Source organism: Heptranchias perlo, chromosome 8 (assembly GCF_035084215.1).
Source record: "Heptranchias perlo isolate sHepPer1 chromosome 8, sHepPer1.hap1, whole genome shotgun sequence".
Taxonomy (NCBI): domain Eukaryota; kingdom Metazoa; phylum Chordata; class Chondrichthyes; order Hexanchiformes; family Hexanchidae; genus Heptranchias; species Heptranchias perlo.
In genome coordinates this window covers 66,352,209-66,376,542 of record NC_090332.1, presented here as the reverse complement: position 1 = coordinate 66,376,542, position 24,334 = coordinate 66,352,209, and the positions used below count along the sequence as shown (strand labels likewise).

Below are 24,334 nucleotides of genomic sequence, written 5' to 3'. Positions count from 1 at the left end.
TGTCTCCCGTGGCTTCTGAAACACGCCATAGAAAATGTTTAGCTGGGAGTTCTTGTGTTTAAACTGAGATTTCTTTGTTGCGACTGAGAATTCTTGTGTTCACATTTTGGAGCCCCTCAAACTGACAACATCAGGATGGAGGGCGCAATGGATCTATTCCACAGTACATCTGAGCAGGAGGCACATCAGCATCCGTGACAGGCGCGGAGTGCAGTTCTGGGATCTGCAGGTGCACAAGACAGAGGTGCTCGACAAGGACCTGGAGAAAAGCATGGAGGGGCCGAGGTCGCAGGATGCACTACCCACGTGAGAGGGTCTACAGGCAGAGGCTGAGTGTCCTGGATCTCTCTGGAACAGTGCCTACGCAGGCTCAAGATTGAGTCGGCAGGTGGTTGCAGACGTCTGCACGCTCCTTCATGAAGAGCTGCTTCCGGCTGGGCCTGGTGGCCACGCATTGCCCGTCGCAGTTAAAGTCATCGCTGCCTTCAATTTCTTTCCCTCCAGATCCTTCTAGGGCGCCACTGGTGACACAGGGTGTCTCAGTCTTCTGCACATAAGTGTCTATGACAGGTGACAGATGACTTGTTTGCCAGGGCATCCGACTACGTCAACTTCCCCCCCGCGACATCAGCCAGAGTGAGAGGGCAGTGACTTCCCACGGGTGCGGGGTGCAATTGATTGCACACACGTAGCAATCCGAGGATCTCCACATGAGCCAGGACTCTTCATGAACCGAAAGGGATATCACTCCATCAATGCACACTTGAGGAGGTTTCTGCAGCTGTCAGCCAGATTCCCTGGCAGCTGCCATGAGTCCTTCATTTTACTCGAGTCCAACATCCCAGACCTCTTCCACACACATAACAGACTTAAGGGCTGGCTCCTTGGAGACAAGGGTACCCCCTGCAGACATGGCTCATGACATCTGTAAGAAAGCCCACCAACGAGGCACAGCAATGCTACAACCTGGTCTATCATTGAGCAAGCCATAGGAATGCTGAAGATGCACTTCAGGTGCCTGGATAGATCTGGGGAGCCCTTCAGTACTCGCCAGCGAGGGTGTGCAGAATAATTGTCTTGTGTTGCACCCTGCACAACACAGCTCAGCAGAGAGGGTTACAGGTGGAGGAGGTGGAATGCGCTCATGAAGCATCCTCATCTGTCAGCAACATTGAAGAAGAGGAGGAGAAAGATAATGAAGATGGGGAGCCCATCGCCGGAGCAGCGGCGCACATAGCTGCCCGTGATGCCAGGGATTCCCTTATCTCTAGCAGGCTCTCAAAATAAATCCACAAATTGAAGACTTTGAACTATTCAGGCCACCTTGAACAACCACCACCACCACCACCAGCAACCCCCGCACTCTGCACAAACCAGTCCTTCGACCACGCATATACCCATTGCACACGCGCATAATGGGTGGCATCATGTCTTGGCACTCATGATGAAGCACATGAAAGGACGAATTCACAAAAGGGGCTCAATAATGGGAAAGACGTGGCAGTGGTGGTGAGAATTATAACATTTAATGTCACATAAACAAAAAAAATATAAATTAACAACATGACATTTCGTCAAACACCCTTGTGCATACTCTAGGTGAATTACAATACCTTTGCCGTTTTCTTCTTACCGCTTCTACATGGTACATCCCCTGTGGCTTCAGCAGAGGTTGCTCAGATCCCTGCCCTGACTGCTGAGATGCTCTCGGCCTATGACCTCTGAGTTTTGGAGCCTCGACTGCTCCATCTGCACCTGTGCAGGGGCAGACTCGGCCGTCGGGAGGGGAGGCAGCGTTGCAGGTAATGATTGAGGGGTGGGCAACGGGTGAGAGATGGGAGCGCTTTGAGTGGAGTCCCCACGTCCATGTCTCCTTTCGCCATCATTCCTCTCTCGGGCCAGCGCAATATCATTCCCACTTCTCTGCTGGCGAGCAGGCTGGTGAGCAGATGTGCTGCATTCTAAGGCCACGGCTAAAGTATATATCTGCCTGTTTAAGGCGGCAGATATGTCGGCATCCAGAGTCCACACGGAAATTGTCACAGATTCATTAGAGATCTGTGCCTGAAGCTCAATGGAGGATATCATTCTCTCCATCGCAGACGTTCCTGCACTTACCTGCACCACCTCACCACCAGTGATGGAGTTGGACTCCACCATCCTCTCCGCTATTGTGGAGAATGTGTGTGGCATATTTTCCAGTACCTCGCAAAGGTGCAGCTGTTCCTCTATCCTGGCGAATTTAAATTCAATTAATTAATTAAATTCAATTAATTAAATAAAAATCTGCAATTAAAATACTAGTATCAGTAATGATGGCCATGAAACTACCGGATTGTCGTAAAAACCCATCTGGTTCACGAATGTCCTTTAGGGAAGGAAGCCTGCCGCCCTTACCCGGTCTGGCCTACATGTGACTCCAGACCCACAGCAATGTGGTTGATTCTTAATTGCCCTCTGAAATGGCCGAGCAAGCCACTCAGTTGTAAAATCTCGCTACGAAAAGTCATAATAAGAATAAAACTGGACGGACCACCCGGCACCGGACCACTAGGCACCGGACACGACAACGGCAAAACACCAAGCCCAGTCGACCCTGCAAGGTCCTCCTTTCTAACATCTGGGGACTTGTGCCAAAATTGGGAGAGCTGTCCCACAGACTAGTCAAGCAACAGCCTGACATAGCCATACTCACAGAATCATACCTTTCAGCCAACGTCCCAGACTCTTCCATCACCATCCCTGGGTATGTCCTGTCCCACCGGCAGGACAGACCCACCAGAGGTGGCGGTACAGTGATATACAGTCAGGAGGGAGTGGCCCTGGGAGTCCTCAACATTGACTCTGGACCCCATGAAATCTCATGGCATCAGGTCAAACATGGGCAAGGAAACCTCCTGCTGATTACCACCTACCGTCCTCCCTCAGCTGATGAATCAGTCCTCCTCCATGTTGAACACCACTTGGAGGAAGCACTGAGGGTAGCAAGGGCACAGAATGTACTCTGGGTGGGGGACTTCAATGTCCATCACCAAGAGTGGCTCGGTAGCACCACTACGGACCGAGCTGGCCGAGTCCTGAAGGACATAGCTGCTAGACTGGGCCTGTGGCAGGTGGTGAGCGAACCAACACGAGGGAAAAACTTACTTGACCTCGTCCTCACCAATCTACCTGTCGCAAATGCATCTGTCCATGACAGTATTGGTAGGAGTGACCACCGCACAGTCCTCGTGGAGATGAAATCCCGTCTTCGCACTGAGGACACCATCCAACGTGTTGTGTGGCACTACCACCGTGCTAAATGGGATAGATTCAGAACAGATCTAGCAGCTCAAAACTGGGCATCCATGAGGCGCTGTGGGCCATCAGCAGCAGCAGAATTGTATTCCAGCACAATCTGTAACCTCATGGCCCGGCATATTCCTCACTCTATCATTACCAACAAGCCAGGGGATCAACCCTGGTTCAATGAGGAGTGCAGAAGAGCATGCCAGGAGCAGCACCAGGCGTACCTAAAAATGAGGTGCCAACCTGGTGGAGCTACAACTCAGGACTACATGCATGCTAAACAGCGGAAGCAACATGCTATAGACAGAGCTAAGCGATTCCACAACCAACGGATCAGATCAAAGCTCTGCAGTCCTGCCACATCCAGTCATGAATGGTGGTGGACAATTAAACAACTAACGGGAGGAGGAGGCTCTGCAAACATCCCCATTCTCAATGATGGCGGAGTCCAGCACGTGAGTGCAAAAGACAAGGCTAAAGCGTTTGCAACCATCTTCAGCCAGAAGTGCCGAGTGGATAATCCATCTCAGCCTCCTCCCGATATCCCCACCATCACGGAAGCCAGTCTTCGGCCAATTCGATTCACTCCACGTGATATCAAGAAACGGCTGAGTGCACTGGATACAGCAAAGGCGATGGGCCCCGACAACATCCCAGCTGTAGTGCTGAAGACTTGTGCTCCAGAACTAGCTGCGCCTCTAGCCAAGCTGTTCCAGTACAGCTACAACACTGGCATCCACCCGACAATGTGGAAAATTGCCCAGGTATGTCCTGTCCACAAAAAGCAGGACAAATCCAATCCGGCCAATTACCGCCCCATCAGTCTACTCTCAATCATCAGCAAAGTGATGGAAGGTGTCGTCGACAGTGCTATCAAGCGGCACTTCCTCACCAATAACCTGCTCACCGATGCTCAGTTTGGGTTCCGCCAGGACCACTCGGCTCCAGACCTCATTACAGCCTTGGTCCAAACATGGACAAAAGAGCTGAATTCCAGAGGTGAGGTGAGAGTGACTGCCCTTGACATCAAGGCAGCATTTGACCGAGTGTGGCACCAAGGAGCCCTAGTAAAATTGAAGTCAATGGGAATCAGGGGGAAAACTCTCCAGTGGCTGGAGTCATACCTGGCACAAAGGAAGATGGTAGTGGTTGTTGGAGGCCAGTCATCTCAGCCCCAGGGCATTGCTGCAGGAGTTCCTCAGGGCAGTGTCCTTGGCCCAACCATCTTCAGCTGCTTCATCAATGACCTTCCCTCCATCATAAGGTCAGAAAAAGGGATGTTCGCTGATGACTGCACAATGTTCAGTTCCATTCGCAACCCCTCAGATAATGAAGCAGTCCGAGCCTGCATGCAGCAAGTCCTGGACAACATCCAGGCTTGGGCTCATAAGTGGCAAGTAACATTCGCGCCAGATAAGTGCCAGTCAATGACCATCTCCAACAAGAGAGAGTCTAACCACCTCCCCTTGACATTCAACGGCATTACCATCGCCGAATCCCCCACCATCAACATCCTGGGGGTCACCATTGACCAGAAACTTAACTGGACCAGCCATATAAATACTGTGGCTACGAGAGCAGGTCAGAGGCTGGGTATTCTGCGGCGAGTGACTCACCTCCTGACTCCCCAAAGCCTTTCCACTATCTACAAGGCACAAGTCAGGAGTGTGATGGAATACTCTCCACTTGCCTGGATGAGTGCAGCTCCAACAACACTCAAGAAGCTCGACACCATCCAAGATAAAGCAGCCCGCTTGATTGGCACCCCATCCACCACCCTAAACATTCACTCCCTTCACCACCGGCGCACTGTGGCTGCAGTGTGCACCATCCACAGGATGCACTGCAGCAACTCGCCAAGGCTTCTTCGACAGCACCTCCCAAACCCGCGACCTCTACCACCTAGAAGGACAAGGGCAGCAGGCGCATGGGAACAACACCACCTGCACGTTCCCCTCCAAGTCACACACCATCCCGACTTGGAAATATATCGCCGTTCCTTCATTGTCGCTGGGTCAAAATCCTGGAACTCCCTTCCTAACAGCATTGTGGGAGAACCGTCACCACACGGACTGCAGCGGTTCAAGAAGGCGGCTCACCACCACCTTCTCGAGGGCAATTAGGGATGGGCAATAAATGCCGGCCTTGCCAGCGACGCCCACATCCCGTGAACGAATAAAAAAAAAAAAAATTCTCAATCTCGACGATGGCCCCCGGGATTCAGTATCTGTGTCCAGCTCAGCAGAGCTTGGAGAGGACTGCGTGCCCCGACGTGGACTCTCCACAGCTGCCCCTGCCACCAGTGACTGCTCGTGTACACTTGTGAGTGGTGAATTTCCAGGTGACAACCTAACTATCTGGCTAACAGGAAGCACTGAAGTGCCAGTATCTGCGCTAGTGCATGGCTGTATGTCATGTGATGGTGCACCCTCAGAAGTATTGAGCTCCTCTGAGGAATCGCCTTCTTCCCTAGTGGCTGATTCTTCTTGAATCCATGAAGGCTCTGGAAGATAACATAAAGCAATATTAATTATTCATCAGAAAAGTGACAATTTTTCCAATGACCCTTCTGAGGTGTGGAACAGGTCAATCATTGATAACATCAATTCATCATGTGGGTGAAGGATGTTAAAGTTCTGTTATCAGCCATCTGTGGGTTGCCAGTCTCTCCACTTCCAATGGCCAGGCATGCAACCATCCGACTGATGTCCATCGCCTCCTCCTCTGCAACTGTCAACTGGACTATTTGGGTGGTCTGCCTCCAATTCTACTCCTCTCCCTTGCATTTTGCACTCTCTTTTCCTACAAGGGGAGAAAGAACAGACCCGTGAGTGACTGAAGGTGACGTTTTCACCCGATGGATGCTGAAGAGGCTGACAATGAAACAGTCACCCTCTGATGCAGCTATCAGACAGATGCATCACATTGCATCAGGATTGAGGTGAGTGGCAGTGGTGGGTGCACAAATGGGGAGGTGAGGAAGTGCATAGAAAGTGAAGGATAGTTGGTGATGAAACTTAAGTGGATGTGAGGAGTGATATGATGGAGTAGTCTTGCCAACACAGAGTGAAAGAGTTGGGGGTGTCCTTTTCACAGGATATGGGTGAATCAGCACATGTACTCACTTTTCCTGATCTAGCTAGGTCATTAAACCGCTTCCTGCATTGAACCTAAGACCTGGGCACTGTGCTCCTGCTGCTTAGCTCCTTTGCCAACTCCAGCCACGCCTTAGTGGTAGAAGCAGGTCTCTTCCTCCTGTCAGCGGGGTACAGGGCGTCCCTCCTTCTTCTCACACCAGTCAGTAGCACCTCAAGGGAAGCATGGCTAAATTGGAGTGCTGCCTCGGCTCTGTGTAGCTCCATTTTCCTTGCTCCTCATTTCTCCTTCAAAATCCATTTTTGCACTGACCCTATAAATACTCCAGTGCACAGCATGTCATGCGGGTGTGCAGTATGCCTGCTGCGCAGCTTGGAGATATGAAACCCGGAAGTAAAATTAAGTCCCTTCCATTCAGTTGCGATCACTCAAACTGACGCGCTAAAATTATTTCCGGGTTTCTCACGCGACTAATTACCCACCTGCTGAGTTCCTGCCGCCATGCTAAAATCATGCCCTATGTGTCTGGATATTGGGGAGGAACAAGATTGGGATGCATGCCACAGCTGAACAGTTTGATGACACTGGAGCCTGGATTGTACGTGTTGTATGTCCAACTTTGGACGTGTGTGGTGGTAAATATGGCAGGGATTCCTTATGTCAGAGTCCAGTCCAGTTTTGTGCCTGACCCATTTTATGCTGTCGTTTTCAATGGATGATGGAGGTGCCTGCACTAAACTGGATGTGTTCAAATGAGATGCTAGTAAGGTGGTGATGCCATATATTCCAATTTCCAACTCTATTGTGCTCAGTCATCATCTTGTTTGTATAAAAAGCTGACCAGGATTAATAGGTGCTATGGTAAAGGCAGATATGTATTTAAAGAACCTGACAGGTACCTTTGTAAAGATTTACAGAAAGATTTATTTCTCATATAATTTTAGTGTCTTTTGCTGTTGACTGCTTTGCCTTCTACCTTTGTGGATTTCACCCTCACCTCTGCATAGAGGGCACAATAGGTTTCTTGTTAGGAATTCCCTTGTAACTTTGTTTTCAGAGGAAGAAGGGGAGGAGTGCGATTCACAGGTCAGGCAGCATTGGAGATGCATGGCACACGTCTGTCACTACTCCCAAACCAGCAGGTCAAAGAAACATTGTTTGCTAGAACAAGTTGTTTCATCAACTTTCCCGTGGACAAGTGGAAACAGTATGACAGAGCACTGCAATTTGACAAAGTGGCAGGAATCCCCACGGTTCAAGGAGTCATGGATTGCACTTGTGTGACCATATGCATTCTCTTGATCAATGCCACCATCTACGTCAACAGGAAGGGATTCAACCCCAAATGTCCAACTCATTTGTGATCAGCAGCACTGCATCATGTAAGTCACTGCTCCCTTCCTTGGTAGCTACCACAATATATTCATTTTAAAACAATCCAGCATGCCAGCACTATTATACCTGTATGGGGAGTCGCATGGTGGCACCTAGGGGATCCAGGCTATCCTCTGCAGCCATGGCTGATATCTGTGTGGTTTCCCAAGATATGAACTGAGAATCAATACAGTGAGCTCCATGCAGCCACCAAAGTCATCACAGAGCACGCCACTGGTTTATGCAAAACTGCAGGAGACCACTCTGCTATTTTTAGATTAAAAAATGTATTTTCTGCTTCGGAAGCAACTAAAGGCAGATTACAGCAGGCTGTGAATGAATCTCAGAGTGTCAAATCAGGCATCTGAATGAAGTACCAGGAATAGATCTGGCTGGGGTGTTGAGAAGAGCAGTCAGGTTGGATAATGTCACTGCATGGAGCATGGGGAATAGGCTGGGATGGACCGCTGAAAATGACTCTGGGAACAGTTCATGTCATAAGCACTTAAAAAGATATGGTAGGTAGAGCCAAAATGAAAAGAGATGAGGTTTAATGTGATTGAAGCAAACAGTAATCAATTGTCTATAACAAAGCATGACACGTGGGGGGATGAATTTCCTTGCTGCTTTTGGAGTATTTCTAGTGCATAATCGGGGCAAGTAAATGGTTGTGAGGAAAATTGGGCAGAAGTTGTTCCCGCTGGTTTTCTGCCATGAAATCTCTTCCCGAGTTCCCTCACAGTTTTTCGTCCTTCCCGTGATCCACCCAAGTCCCAACTGCCCTCATTCAAATATGTGGTAATGACGGCCAATACCACTGCAGCTTTCTTCTTTTACACTCGCAATGCAGTCAGGGTAACGAGACTGAGATTTGTGAGGTGCAGGTGTTGTCAGGATCAGCTTAGACAGGCGGAAGGGTTTGGAATGTTTGACTTGTGATTTCTGCAGCTAGGATACACTTTTTTTGCAGCAATTGTTTTTTGCCTTTCTGTGTATACACACCTGGACTTGCTTTTCACTGCTTCTAATAGGGTCAGACCACCAACAGATTTTTGACCCTCATCCAACCCCATACACCCTAGAGTCAATGAGGGCTTCTTAGGAGCAGGTAGAGCATTTCCTATGGGCATACCATTGTATGCAATTATCTTGGAGGAGGAGGAGGAACCCAGGAAGAAGCACAGGAGAGTCAGGCAGCATTTAAGAAGGATGCAGCCCACCAGATATTACTTCTTCCCCCATAGAATATACAGGCAGCACAGGTCATATGGACTTTACTGAGGAGATGCGTATAATAAGACTGTGCTTCACCTAAGTGGCAATACGGCAGCTCTGTCACCTACTGCATGACAATTTACAGTCACACTAATCTGCCTGCACTGCTCTCTCTCTTGCTATGAAGGCATGATCATAATCAACTTTGTAGGCAACCTCAGGCAATCTCTGTAATCAGTCAGGCTGCAGCAAAGGCATGCATTTGTTAGGTCATTGATGCACTTTATAGGAGAGCTGGAAAATTCCTCCTCTTTGGCATCACAGTTAGGCAGCAGCGAGATAGGACCATATGATTTTATGGGGTTGCTGGCTTCCCCAGGGTCCAGAGTGCTATTGATAGCACCCATGTTGCTTTGCGTACTCCCACAGAACACCCCCTCAACTATCTGAAGGGCTTCTACTCCTTTAGTGTACAGACTATGTTGCAACATGCAGAGGATCCTACATGTCAACAAACGCCAGATATGCTGGAAGTTGTTACAATGCATTCATCCTTCAAGACTCGGACCTTCCTGACTTCTTCAGGGAACAAAATGAGATCAAAAGATGGCTTCCGGGTGACAAAGCCTATCCCCTTCTCCTATGGAAATTAAACCCACTAAGAATGCCCTAAACAGCAGCAGAGAAGCGTTACAATGAGGCACATACTTCTAATAGATTGGTCATCGAGAGGACCATCAGGTTCTTAAAGGCACACTTTTGCTGCCTGGACATGTTGGGAAGGGCTTTGCAGTATGCTCCAGATCATGTGTCACAAATAGTTGCAGCCTGCTGTGCCCTGCACAACTTTACAATTCAAAAAAGGGCTGGACAAGACATTGCTGGTAAGAAAACCCTGGCTTCAGTGGAGCCAGAACTAAATGAAGGAGAGCAGCAGAATGACCTGCACTCAGAGGACTCCTCAGTGATTGCTACAAGGGACATCAGAGCAGATCTCATCACTGAAATCTTCTCTTCTGTGTAACACAGTCTACCTTTAACACCAGAGTCTTATCTCCATCTCCCCCACTTTCAAATAAAGGGACATTCCCCCAATCCTACAAGATGACAACACACAGCCCCTCTTTGCCCCTAATCATTACCTGAGTGAATAAGTCAGCACCAAATAAATGCACCCTTTCTTGTATGACTCTAACCTCCAGAAATAACAAACCACACTGTCAATGTGCATTCTATTTTATTACAACAAAGTCCAGAATGAACTGAAGCCAAACTATTCTTTCCTAACACTGTGCTTCGCCTAGGTGGCTGAAGGTGCCTTTCTAACACCTATTTTAGTGCTTATCCTAAGTGTAATATGAGGGCCGGTATCTCGAGAGGTGGTTGGCTGTTCATGCTCTCTGAAAAGATAATGGGAGGTAGCCTTCCACTAATGGCAGATGAGTTTTTTGATGAGGTGACAGAGAGGGTAGATGAGGGCAATGCAGTTGGTGTGGTGTATATGGACTTTAAAAAGGCGTTTGATAAAGTGCCACATGGTAGGCTTATCATCAAGATTGCGGCCCATGGAATAAAGGGGGCAGTAGCAATATGGATACAGAATTGGCTAGGGGACAGGAAACAGAGAGTAGTGGTGAACGGTTGTTTTTCTGACTGGAGGGCGTTGTACAGTGGTGTTCCCCAGGGGTCAGTGCTGGGACCACTGCTTTTCTTGATATATATTGATGACATGGACTTGGGTGTACAGGGCACAATTTCAAAATTTGCAGATGACACAAAACTTGAAAGGATAGGTAACAGTGAATAGGATAATGATAGACTTCAAGAGGGTGTAGACAGGCTGGTGGGATTGGCAGACGCATGGTAGATGAAATTTAATGCAGAAAAATGTGAAGTGATACATTTCGGTAGGAAGAACGAGGAGAGGCAATATAAACCAGAGGGCACAATTCTAAAAGGGGTATAGGAGCAGAGGGATCTGGGGGAATATGTGCACAAATCATTGAAGGTGGCAGGGCTAGGTTGAGAAAGCGGTTAAAAAAGCATATGGGATATTGGGCTCTATAAATAGAGGCATAGAGTACAAAAGTATGGAAGTCATGATGAACCTTTATAAAATACAGATTCGGCCGCAACTGGAGTATTGTGTCCAGTTCTGGGCACCGTACTTTAGGAAAGTTGTGAAGGCCTTAGAGAGAGTGCAGAAGAGATTTACTAGAATGATTCCAGGGATGAGGGGCTTTAGTTACGGGGATAGACTGGAGAAGCTGGGGCTGTTCTCCTTGGAACAGAGATAGTTGCGAGGAGATTTGATAGAGGTATTCAAAATCATGAAGGGTCTAAACAGAGTAGATAGAGAGAAACTGTTCCCATTGGCGGAAGGATCAAGGACCAGAGGACATAGATTTAAGGTGATTGGCAAAAGAACCAAAGGTGACATGAGGAAAAACTTTTTCATACAGCAAGTGGTTAGGATCTGGAATGCACTGCCTGAGGGGGTGGTGGAGGCAGATTCAATCATGGCCTTCAAAAGAGAACTGGATAAGTACTTGAAAGGAAAAAAATTCACAGGGCTACGGGGATAGGGCGGGGGAGTGGGACTAGCTGGGTTGCTCTTGTATAGAGCCGGTGCGGACTCGATGGGCTGAATGGCCTCCTTCCATGCTGTAACCTTTCTATTATTCTATGAGGGTCACTTCCAATGATAACACATTAGCCCTCTGGAGTGTAAATATTAAGTTGGTGATCATAGCTTTGTATTTAAAATCACATTCTGTGGATGAACCTTTAATTTGCTGGCAGTTCCCAAGAAATTCTAATCTCCCTGGCTGGTCTTTTCAAAAATATTTTTAATTCATACATTGTGATACTAAAATAAACTCATAAGATCACAATAATAAAACTACTCAAATGTTTGGAGAATCTTTATAACGTTACCAGAGATCCACTACAACTGGACAATTTCTTGTCGGTGACTTTGGCAGTGTAATTATGCTTAGATGAGATAACTTGTCCTTGGCACATTAAGGGTTAATATAATGCACCTATGATATTCAAAAAAAATTAAATTTCAATTTTAGGAAACCATTTAAGTAATTCCACCAATTAAAAAAGATTGGTTGGGGTTGCTAAGTGTATCTATATTGTTATATTCAGTTGATATCACTAATGCATAACTTTATCATTTATATTTATCCTGAAAATTCATCTTGTACTAGCTTAATTAAAGCTGGTGTGTGTTTCCTTTTGGATGTCTGAAATTGAACATATGGCTAAATTAAACGGGTACTATTCAAATGGATCACCCAAATGTACGTTCATGCAGTGTCAGCACTTACGATCAACACTACTGAATAGATTTAATTTGTTGCAATCTTCTGTGTTTGTAAGATAACAAACATGACACAGCAAGAGCCTACTGTTGAGTGCAAATGTAGAATCTGCTCGACCAGGCATATATGTTTCGCAAAACCAAACATAGTCTGGGAATAATATGAATTAATCAATCCTCGATGTGAATTATGAAAATGATATGATTCATATGAATAAATCTTAACAGCAATGAATAAGACATTAAAGGTTAGTCGTAGAGTTATAATGAAGATATTGTTTTTCACAGGTACACACTTATTCCCACTGCAATAATCCTTGGGTTCGGAGGAGCTCCACTTTGGTCTGCTAAATGCACCTATCTTACCATTTGTGGTAACCGAAATGCAAGGAAGAACAATAAGATTGCAGAAAACATAATAAACCACTACTTTGGGGTTTTCTTCCTTATATTTCAGTCATCTGCTGTTTGGGGGAATCTAATGTCTTCATTAATATTTCATTACACTTCTGATACAGGTAAGAAGACATACTTGTTTGGAAGTACCATAATATATGCTGCATTGTTATTATCTATTGAAATAAATGGGTTAATGTCTCTGTCAAAGCAGCAGAGAGAGGAATTTGGTGTGAGCGCATTACGTATCGCTGACTATAATTTCTACTTTTATCTCTTTAGAAAATTTACTTAATTACTCTGTGGGACTGATGTTTCTGAATTATGTCAATGATTTATGGGCTATGGCAATATATAGCAGAATGGATTCTGCTTGTTTGTATGTTACTGAGGTAGAGGGACATTTGTGAACATTAAATTCATGAGGGTATGTCAGCACTCTGCCCATGTGGCATAACCTAGAATCCTCCCTCCATTCAATGCAAACATATGGGATCAAAGTATCCTCTTGAGTCTCAAAATACATTCAAAAAAGAGCTTTATGAAGTGCTTTGTTGAAAAAGGTTAACATTTCTGAGGCTATTTCAGTACTCTCCTCCCTATGCAGCCAAACCTAGATATTTTCTCACGTCACCTTTGAGGATTTTTGACTATTTGGCCTTGGAGGGATTTTCAATCAATTCATATTGACCAGCCCTTACCACCAACTGGGCAGCAAGAAGTGGAGGAAGAGGCGGAGGAAGACCATCACGAAGAGGAGGAAGAGCGGGAAGCAGCGTCGATCACCAGTGCCCTTGGCTACCAGAGTTCTCAGAGAGCAACTGATCCAAAAATGCTTCACCTAAACCATCCTTCCTATCCCCAATAGAAATATGTAGAATGTACAGCACAAAAACAGGCCATTCGGCCCAGCAGGTCCATGCCGATGTTTATGCTCCACACGAGCCTCCTCCCTCCCTACTTCAGCTAACCCTATCGGTATATGCATCTATTCCTTTCTCCCTCATGTGTTTATCTAGCTTGCCCTTAAATGCATCTATGCTAGTCGCCTCAACTACTCCTTGTGGTAGTGAGTTCCACATTCTAACCACAGGAGGTTTCTCCTGAATACCCTATTGGATTTATTAGTGACTATCTTATATTTATGGCCCATAGTTCTGGTCTCCCCCGAAAGTGGAAACATCTTCTCTACGTCTATCCTATCAAGCCCTTTCATAATAGAACCATAGAAAAGATACAGCACAGAAGGGGGCCATTCGGCCCATCATGTCCATGCTGGCTTGAAGAACAACCAGGTGCCCATTCTAATCCCACCTTCCAGCACCCGGGCCGTAGCCCTGCAGCTTACAGCACTTTAGGTGCAGGTCCAGGTACTTTTTAAAAGAGTTGAGGGTCCCTGCCTCTACCACCAATTCGGGCAGCGAATTCCATATACCCACCACCCTCTGGTAAAAAGTTTTTCCTCATGTCCCCACTAATCCTTCTGCCAATCAGCTTAAATCTGTGTCCTCTAGTTCTTGAACTCTCCGCAAGGGAAAGCAGGTACTTCCTGTCTACTCGATCTGGTCCCCTCATAATTTTGTACACCTCAATCAAGTCTCCCCTCAGCCTCCTCTGCTCCAAGGAAAACAACCCCAGCCTATCCAATCTCTCCTCGTAGCTGCAATTTTCAAGCCCTGGCAACATTCTTGTAAATCTTCTCTGCACTCTCTCCAGAGCAATTACGTCCTTCCTGTAATGTGGTGACCAGAACTGCGCATAATACTCCAGCTGTGGCCTTACCAGCGTTTTATACAGTTCCATCATTACATCCCTGCTTTTGTATTCTATACCTTGGCTAATAATGGAGAGCATTCCATATGCCTTCTTCACAACCTTATCTACCTGTACTGCCACCTTCAGGGACCTGTGCACGTGCACTCCAAGGTCTCTCACGTCCTCTACCCCTCTCAATATATTCCTGTTTACTGTGTATTCCCTTTTACTGTTTGCCCTCCCTAAGTGCATTACCTCACACTTCTCCAGGTTGAACTCCATTTGCCACTTTTCCGCCCACTGAACCAACCCATTGATATCTTCTTGGAGTCGACAGCTATCCTCTTCACTATCAACTACATGGCCAATTTTTGTGTCATCTGCAAATTTGCCAATCATGCCCCCTACATTCAAGTCCAAATCATTAATATATACCAAAAACAGTAAGGAACCCAACTCTGAGCCCTGTGGCATACCACTGGAAACGGATTTCCATTCGCAAAGACATCCATCGACTTTTACCCTTTGTTTCCTGTTACTGAGCCAATTTTGGATCCAATTCGCCATATTTCCCTGTATCCCATGGGCTTTTACCTTTCTGACTAGTCTGCCATGTCAAATCCCTTCTAAAATCCAGGTACACAACATCCACTGCACTACCCTCATCAATCCTGCTTGTCACTTCTTCAAAGAATTTAATCAGATTTGTACCGCATGACCTTCCCTGAACAAACCCATGCTGACTATCCCTGATTAAACCATGCCTTTCTCTCAGTATCCTATCTCTCAGTATTGATTCTAATAGTTTGCCCACCACTGAGGTAAGACTGGACCGGCCTTTGTTCGGCCTTTCCCTCGTACCTTTTTTAAACAATGGTACTACGTTTGCAGTCTTCCAGTCCTCCGGTACCTCCCCTGTATCAAGTGAGGATTGGAAAATGATCCTCAGAGCATCCGCTATTTCCTCCCTGGCTTCCTTCAATAGCCTAGGAAATAATCTATCTAGCCCTGGTGACTTATCAACTTTCAAGGATTCCAGTCCCTCGAGCACTTCCTCTCTCATTATGTTTACCTTGTCCAATATTTCACACCTCTCCTCCTTAACTACTATGTCCGGATCATCCGGATAATCTTAAAGATCTCTATCAGGTCACCCCTCAGTCTTCTACCTTTTAAAGGAAAGAGCCCCAGCTTGCTCAATCTTTCCTGACAGGTATAACCTCTCAGTTCTGGTATCATCTTCGTAAATATTCTTTGCACCGTCTTCAGTGCCTCTATATTCTTCTCATAATATATTATGGGTACGGTAGCATAGTGGTTATGTTACTGGGCTAGTAATCCGGAGGCCTGGACTAAAATCCAGAGTCATGAGTTCAAATCCTGCCACGGCAGCTGGCGAATTTAAATTCAATTAATTAATTAAATTCAATTAATTAAATTTAAAAAAAATCTGGAATTAAAATACGAGTATCAGTAATGATGGCCATGAAACTACCGGATTGTCGTAAAAACCCATCTGGTTCACTAATGTCCTTTAGGGAAGGAAGCCTGCCGCCCTTACCCGGTCTGGCCTACATGTGACTCCAGACCCACAGCAATGTGGTTGATTCTTAATTGCCCTCTGAAATGGCCCAGCAAGCCACTCAATTGTAAAATCTCGCTACGAAAAGTCATAACAAGAATAAAACCGGACGGACCACCCAGCATCGGACCACTGGGCACCGGACACGACAACGGCAAAACACCAAGCCCAGTCGACCCTGCAAGGTCCTCCTTACTAACATCTGGGGACTTGTGCCAAAATTGGGAGAGCTGTCCCACAGACTAGTCAAGCAACAGCCTGACATAGCCATACTCACAGAATCATACCTTTCAGCCAACGTCCCAGACTCTTCCATCACCAGCCCTGGGTATGTCCTGTCCCACCGGCAGGACAGACCCACCAGAGGTGGCGGTACAGTGATATACAGTCAGGAGGGAGTGGCCCTGGGAGTCCTCAACATTGACTCTGGACCCCATGAAATCTCATGGCATCAGGTCAAACATGGGCAAGGAAACCTCCTGCTCCTCCCTCAGCTGATGAATCAGTCCTCCTCCGTGTTGAACACCACTTGGAGGAAGCACTGAGGGTAGCAAGGGCACAAAATGTACTCTGGGTGGGGGACTTCAATGTCCATCACCAAGAGTGGCTCGGTAGCACCACTACGGACCGAGCTGGCCGAGTCCTGAAGGACATAGCTGCCTAGACTGGGCCTGCGGCAGGTGGTGAGCGAACCAACACGAGGGAAAAACTTACTTGACCTCGTCCTCACCAATCTACCTGTCGCAAATGCATCTGTCCATGACAGTATTGGTAGGAGTGACCACCGCACAGTCCTCGTGGAGATGAAATCCCGTCTTCGCACTGAGGACACCATCCAACGTGTTGTGTGGCACATGGGATAGATTCAGAACAGATCTAGCAGCTCAAAACTGGGCATCCATGAGGCGCTGTGGGCCATCAGCAGCAGCAGAATTGTATTCCAGCACAATCTGTAACCTCATGGCCCGGCATATTCCTCACTCTACCATTACCAACAAGCCAGGGGATCAACCCTGGTTCAATGAGGAGAGTAGAAGAGCATGCCTGGAGCAGCACCAGGCGTACCTAAAAATGAGGTGCCAACCTGGTGAAGCTACAACTCAGGACTACATGCATGCTAAACAGCGGAAGCAACATGCTATAGACAGAGCTAAGCGATTCCACAACCAACGGATCAGATCAAAGCTCTGCAGTCCTGCCACATCCAGTCGTGAATGGTGGTGGACAATTAAACAACTAACGGGAGGAGGAGGCTCTGCAAACATCCCCATTCTCAATGATGGCGGAGTCCAGCACGTGAGTGCAAAAGACAAGGCTGAAGCGTTTGCAACCATCTTCAGCCAGAAGTGCCGAGTGGATAATCCATCTCAGCCTCCTCCCGATATCCCCACCATCACGGAAGCCAGTCTTCGGCCAATTCGATTCACTCCACGTGATATCAAGAAACGGCTGAGTGCACTGGATACAGCAAAGGCTACGGGCCCCGACAACATCCCAGCTGTTGTGCTGAAGACTTGTGCTCCAGAACTAGCTGCGCCTCGAGCCAAGCTGTTCCAGTACAGCTACAACACTGGCATCCACCCGACAATGTGGAAAATTGCCCAGGTATGTCCTGTCCACAAAAAGCAAGACAAATCCAATCCGGCCAATTACCGCCCCATCAGTCTACTCTCAATCATCAGCAAAGTGATGGAAGGTGTCGTCGACAGTGCTATCAAGCGGCACTTCCTCACCAATAACCTGCTCACCGATGCTCAGTTTGGGTTCCGCCAGGACCACTCGGCTCCAGACCTCATTACAGCCTTGGTCCAAACATGGACAAAAGAGCTGAATTCCAGAGGTGAGGTGAGAGTGACTGCCCTTGACATCAAGGCAGCATTTGACCGAGTGTGGCACCAAGGAGCCCTAGTAAAATTGAAGTCAATGGGAATTAGGGGGAAAACTCTCCAGTGGCTGGAGTCATACCTAGCACAAAGGAAGATGCTGTGGTTGTTGGAGGCCAAGCATCTCAGCCCCAGGGCATTGCTGCAGGAGTTCCTCAGGGCAGTGTCCTAGGCCCAACCATCTTCAGCTGCTTCATCAATGACCTTCCCTCCATCATAAGGTCAGAAATGGGGATGTTCGCTGATGACTGCACAGTGTTCAGTTCCATTCGCAACCCCTCAGATAATGAAGCAGTCCGAGCCCGCATGCAGCAAGACCTGGACAACATCCAGGCTTGGGCTGATAAGTGGCAAGTAACATTCGCGCCAGATAAGTGCCAGGCAATGACCATCTCCAACAAGAGAGAGTCTAACCACCTCCCCTTGACATTCAACGGCATTACCATCGCCGAATCCCCCACCATCAACATCCTGGGGGTCACCATTGACCAGAAACTTAACTGGACCAGCCATATAAATACTGTGGCTACGAGAGCAGGTCAGAGGCTGGGTATTCTGCGGCGAGTGACTCACCTCCTGACTCCCCAAAGCCTTTCCACCATCTACAAGGCACAAGTCAGGAGTGTGATGGAATACTCTCCACTTGCCTGGATGAGTGCAGCTCCAACAACACTCAAGAAGCTCGACACCATCCAAGATAAAGCAGCCCGCTTGATTGGCACCCCATCCACCACCCTAAACATTCACTCCCTTCACCACCGGCGCACTGTGGCTGCAGTGTGCACCATCCACAGGATGCACTGCAGCAACTCGCCAAGGCTTCTTCGACAGCACCTCCCAAACCCACGACCTCTACCACCTAGAAGGACAAGGGCAGCAGGCGCATGGGAACAACACCACCTGCACGTTCCCCTCCAAGTCTCACACCATCCCGACTTGGAAATATATCGCCGTTCCTTCATTGTCGCTGGGTCAAAATCCTGGAACTCCCTTCCTAACAGCACTGTGGGAGAACCGTCACCACACGGACTGCAGCGGTTCAAGAAGGCGGCTCACCACCACCTTCTCAAGGGCAATTAGGGATGGGCAATAAATGCCGGCCTTGCCAGCGACGCCCACATCCCGTGAACGAATAAAAAAAAAGACCAGAACTGTACACAATACTCCAAGTGTGGTCTAACCAAGGTTCCATTCAAAATTAACATAACTTCTCTGCTTTTTAATTCTATCCCTTAAGAAATGAACCTCAGTTCTTGGTTTGTTTATTTTATGGCCTTATTAACCTGCGTCGCTACTTTTAGTGATTTGTGTACCTGTAGCCCCGATCCCTCTGTTCTTCTACCCCATTTAGACTTATTATTCACGCAGTATGTGGCCCTCTTATTCTTCCTACCAAAATGTAATACCTCACACTTATCTATGTTGAAATTCATTTGCCAATTACGCGCCCATTCTGCAAGTTTATTAATGTCTTCCAGTATTATGTCGCAGTCCTCCTCAGTATTAACTATACCCAATACATCAACAGTTGCGCAATTCTTATCACCACTGTCCTCACTAGCACCATCTGATGGCCTTTCTTCAAGTCCAGCCTAATGAGCCTTGGCCTCAACTGCTTACAAATATGAACACCAATACCATAGGGCAATTTTAACCCCCCAGGAGTGGTGGGAGAGGGTTAAATTCTTACAAATGGGAAACCCAACCCACCGCGAAAGTGCCTACTTCCGGTTTAACCGGGGTAGTTTGGCAGGCAGGTGACTAACCCAATCCAGAGAGGTGGGTCGGTAATTATAATATTTAAATGAGTCTGCGTGCCTCAGATTTTAGTAGCCATTTGGATTTATCAGCTGCCAGACGGGTTTTCTGGCGCTCGGGAAACCCGGCAGCAAAAGGGAGACGTGAACAGCCGGATCCAGCAGTTAAATGTTTTTCCAGCACTGCTTGTGGGCCAGGAGGAGCAGGGGTGCTTCCCCCCGGTCCCCAAGCTAACCTGCCACGATCTAACTCCTTCCCCGCGATCTCCAAACCCCCCTGTGATCTCTCCCCCCGTGAATGGCCGACTCCCCCGCGATCTAATGTCTCCCCGTCCCCCGACAATCTGTCCCTCCCTCCTTCCTCTCCAGTCCTCGGAGGAAAAAAATTCAACTGAGGTCCTGCCGTGAAATTTGTCAGGACCTCCGCGTTTCCTGTATTTCCCGGCCCCCAACAGTTGTTCCCGCTCCCTGCCTGCCTCCCCGTAAATATCGGGGCCTTTATGTCAATAACTCACTTCCTATTTGAGTAACAGTTAACTGGAATAATTAAGTATCACCCTCGTGCAACTCCCCTAGTCCCTGTCTTGTGTGCTCGTTTACTTGTCCTAGTTCCCCTTCAAGGTATATCCCTAATGGCTGCAGCTTGGAAGGTGGAAGGCTGATGATCTTCCATTGAGGACATTTCACATCCTGGATGAGCCCTGCTGTATCACTGCTTTTTGGCCTTTATTACAAGAGGATTTGAGTACGGGAGTAAAGATGCCTTACTGCAATTATATAGGGCCTTGGTGAGACCGCACCTGGAGTATTGTATCCAATTTTCGTCTCCTTACCTATGAAAGGATATAATTGCCATAGAGGGAGTGCAACGAAGGTTTGCACTGATTCCTGGGATGGCGGGATTGTCGTATGAGGAGAGATTGAGTGGACTAGGCCTGTATTCTCTAGAGTTTAGAAGAATGAGAGGTGATCTCATTGAAACTTACTAAATTCTTACAGGGCTCAACAGAGGGACAGGAGGATGTTTCCCCTGGCTGGGGAGTCTAGAACCAGGGGTCACAGTCTCAGAATAAGGGGTAGGCCATTTAGGACTGAAATGAGGAGAAATTTCTTCACTCAGAGGGTGGTGAATCTTTGGAATACTCGGCCCCAGAGGGCTGTGGAGGCTCAGTCATTGGGTACATTCAAAACAGAGATCAATAGATTTCTAGATATTAAAGGCATCAAGGGATATGGGAATAGTGCAGGAAAATGGCGTTGAGGTAGAAGATCAGTCATGATCTTGTTGAATGGCGGAGCAGACTCGAGGGGCCGGATGGCCTACTCCTGCTCCTATTTCACATGTTCTTATGGTAGGCGACCTCAAGCAGCTCTGGGCCTTGATGACCTGATTACAGACTGTACTCTACAAGGGTACTGGCAAAATGGGTGGCAGGGGCACAGGGATGCTGTCATCCTGAGAGAGGACAGCAGATGCCTCTCCCATGGAGCCAGTGACATTCTTCTGGGCACCTTAGCACTCCTACAGCTCTGTGTGAGAATCGAGTGCGGGAGTGATGTGGTGCTCTGAACGTTCCTATCAACATTGGCCTCCAGAGCCAAAATAGCAGCAGTCTGAGCTTCCATGGAAGCTGTCAAGCTAGCACCAGAGGCTCCATCATGCTGGGACCTACTGTCATGTTTATGGAATAAAAACAGAAAATGCTGGAAATACTCAGCGTCAGGCAGCATCTGTGGAGAAAGTACAGAGTTAACGTTTCAGGTCGATGACCTTTCGTCAGAACTGGAAGAAATTGAAGATTTAACAGTTTTTAAGCAAGTACAGAGCCAGGCAAATGGGGGGAAGAAGGGGAGGGGAGGAAAGATCAAAAGGGAAGGTCTGTGATAGGGTGGAGGGTGGGGAGTGATTAAATGACAAAAGGGATGATGGTGCAAGGTAAGGAGGGTGGTAATGGGACAAGTAAAGAAATAAAAGATGGGTCCAGAGGAGATGTAAATGGCAACAGCAGAACCATTAGCAGCACCTGCTGTCTGAAAAAATGGGAGTAGTGATTATGATCTGAAGTTATTGAAATCATTGTTGAGTCCAGAAGGTTGTAAAGTGCCGAATCGAAAGATGAGGTGCTGTTCCTCGAGCTTCCGTTGAGCTTCGTTGGAACAGTGTAGGAGGCTGAGGTCAGAGTGGGAGTGGGATGGAGAATAAAAATGGCAAGTGACCGGCAGGTCAGGGTCACGCTTGCAGACTGAGCGGAGGTGTTCAGCAAAACCGTCACCCAATCTGTGTTTTGTCTCCCCAATGTAGAGGAGACCGCATTGTGAGCAGCGAATATGGATCAGATCAAAGCTCTGCAGTCCTGCCACATCCAGTCCGTGAATGCTGGTGGACAATTAAACAACTAACGGGAGGAGGAGGCTCTGTAAACATTCCCATCTTCAATGATGGCGGAGTCCAGCACGTGAGTGCAAAAGACAAGGCTGAAGCATTTGCAACCATCTTCAGCCAGATCCATCTCGGCCTCCTCCCGATATCCCCACTGTCACAGAAGCCAGTCTTCAGCCAATTCGATTCACTCCATGTGATATCAAGAAACGACTGAGTGCACTGGATACAGCAAAGGCTGTGGACCCCGACAACATCCCGGCTGTAGTGCTGAAGCCTTGTGCTCCAGAACTAGCTGCGCCTCTAGCCAAGCTGTTTCAGTACAGCTACAACACTGGCATCTACCCGACAATGTGGAAAATTGTCCAGGTATGTCCTGTCCACAAAAAGCAGGACAAATTCAATCTGGCCAGTTATCGCCCCATCAGTCTACTCTCAATCATCAGCAAAGTGATGGAAGGTTTCGTCGACAGTGCTATCAAGTGGCACTTACTCACCAATAATCTGCTTACCGATGCTCAGTTTGGGTTCCGCCAGGACCACTCGGCACCAGACCTCATTACAGCCTTGGTCCAAACATGGACAAAAGAGCTGAATTCCAGAGGTGAGGTGAGAGTGACTGCCCTTGACATCAAGGCAGCATTTGACCGAGTGTGGTACCAAGGAGCCCTAGTAAAATTGAAGTCAATGAGAATCAGGAGGAAAACTCTCCAGTGGCTGGAGTCATACCTAGCACAAAGGAAGATGGTAGTGGTTGTTGGAGGTCAATCATCTCAGCCCCAGGATATTGCTGCAGGAGTTCCTCAGGGCAATGTCCGAGGCCCAACCATCTGCAGCTGCTTCATCAATGACCTTCCCTCCAACATAAGGTCAGAAATGGGGATGTTCGCTGATGATTGCACAGTGTTCAGTTCCATTCGCAACCCCTCAGATAATGAAGCAGACCGTGCCTGCATGCAGCAAGAGCTAGACAATATCCAGGCTTGGGCTGATAAGTGGCAAGTAACTTTCGCGCCAGACAAGTGCCAGGCAATGACCATCTCCAACAAGAGAGAGTCTAACCACCTCCCCATGACATTCAACGGCATTACCATCGCCGAATCCCCCACCATCAACATCCTGGGGGTCATCATTGACCAGAAACTTAACTGGACCAGCCATATAAATACTGTGGCTACAAGAGTAGGTCGGAGGCTGGGTATTCTGCGGCGAGTGACTCACCTCCTGACTCCCCAAAGCCTTTCCACCATCTACAAGGCACAAGTCAGGAGTGTGATGGAATACTCTCCACTTGCCTGGATGAGTGCAGCTCCATCAACACTCAAGAAGCTCGACACCATCCAGGACAAAGCAGCCCACTTGATTGGCACCCCATCCACCACCCGAAACATTCACTCCCTTCGCCACCGGCGCACTGTGGCATGAGTGTGTACCATCTGCAGGATGCACTGCAGCAACTCGTCAAGGCTTCTTTGACAGCACCTCCCAAACCCGCGACCTCAACCACCTAGAAGGACAAGGCCGGCAGGGACATGGGAACAATACCACCTGCACGTTCCCCTTCAAGTCCCACACCATCCCGACTTGGAAATATATCGCCATTCCTTCATCGTCGCTGGGTCAAAATCCTGGAACTCCCTTCCTAACAGCACTGTGGGAGAACCTTCACCATACGGACTGTAGCGGTTCAAGAAGGCGGCTCACCACCACCTTCTCAAGGGCAATTAGGGATGGGCAATAAATGCTGGCCTCGCCAACGACGCCCATATCCCATGAACGAAAAAAAAAAGTATACTAAATTGAAAAAAATACAAGTAATCCGCTGTTTCACCTGGAAGGAGTGTTTGGGGCCCTGGACGATGGGAAGAGCGGAGGTAAAAGGGCAGGTGTTGCATCTCCTGTGTTTGCATGGGAAGGAGAATGGGTGTTGGGGGTTGGAAGAGTAGACCAGGGTGTTGCGGAGGGAATGGTCCCTTCGGAGTGCTGAAAGGGGAAGGGTGGGGAAGATGTGTTTAGTGGTGTAATCGCGCTGGAGGTGGCGGAAATGGCGGAGGATGATACGTTGAATGTGGAGGCTGATGGGATTGAAGGTGAGGACAAGGGGAACCCTACCGTGGTTCTGGGAGAGAGGGGAAGGGGTGAGGGCAGATGTGACGGAAATGGGATGGACACTGTCTGGATCAGTGCTTCCAAAGTGGCATTGGAAATCCTGAAAGCCCAAACCACAGGTCTTGAAGTCATTTCTATTTTGACAAGTGTTCCCTTCTGTTTGCAGCC

General features: G+C 47.9%; 1 protein-coding gene across 1 annotated transcript in view; it reads left to right on the top strand.

Annotated features, from left to right (window-relative positions):
• LOC137324656 (protein unc-93 homolog A-like) overlaps positions 1 to 24,334 on the top strand; it is a 104,618-nt gene that overhangs the window by 12,541 nt on the left and 67,743 nt on the right. The window contains exon 3 of the mRNA XM_067989218.1: positions 12,593 to 12,822. Coding sequence (XP_067845319.1) covers positions 12,593 to 12,822 — 230 coding nt within the window. The remainder of the gene's footprint in view (positions 1 to 12,592; positions 12,823 to 24,334) is intronic.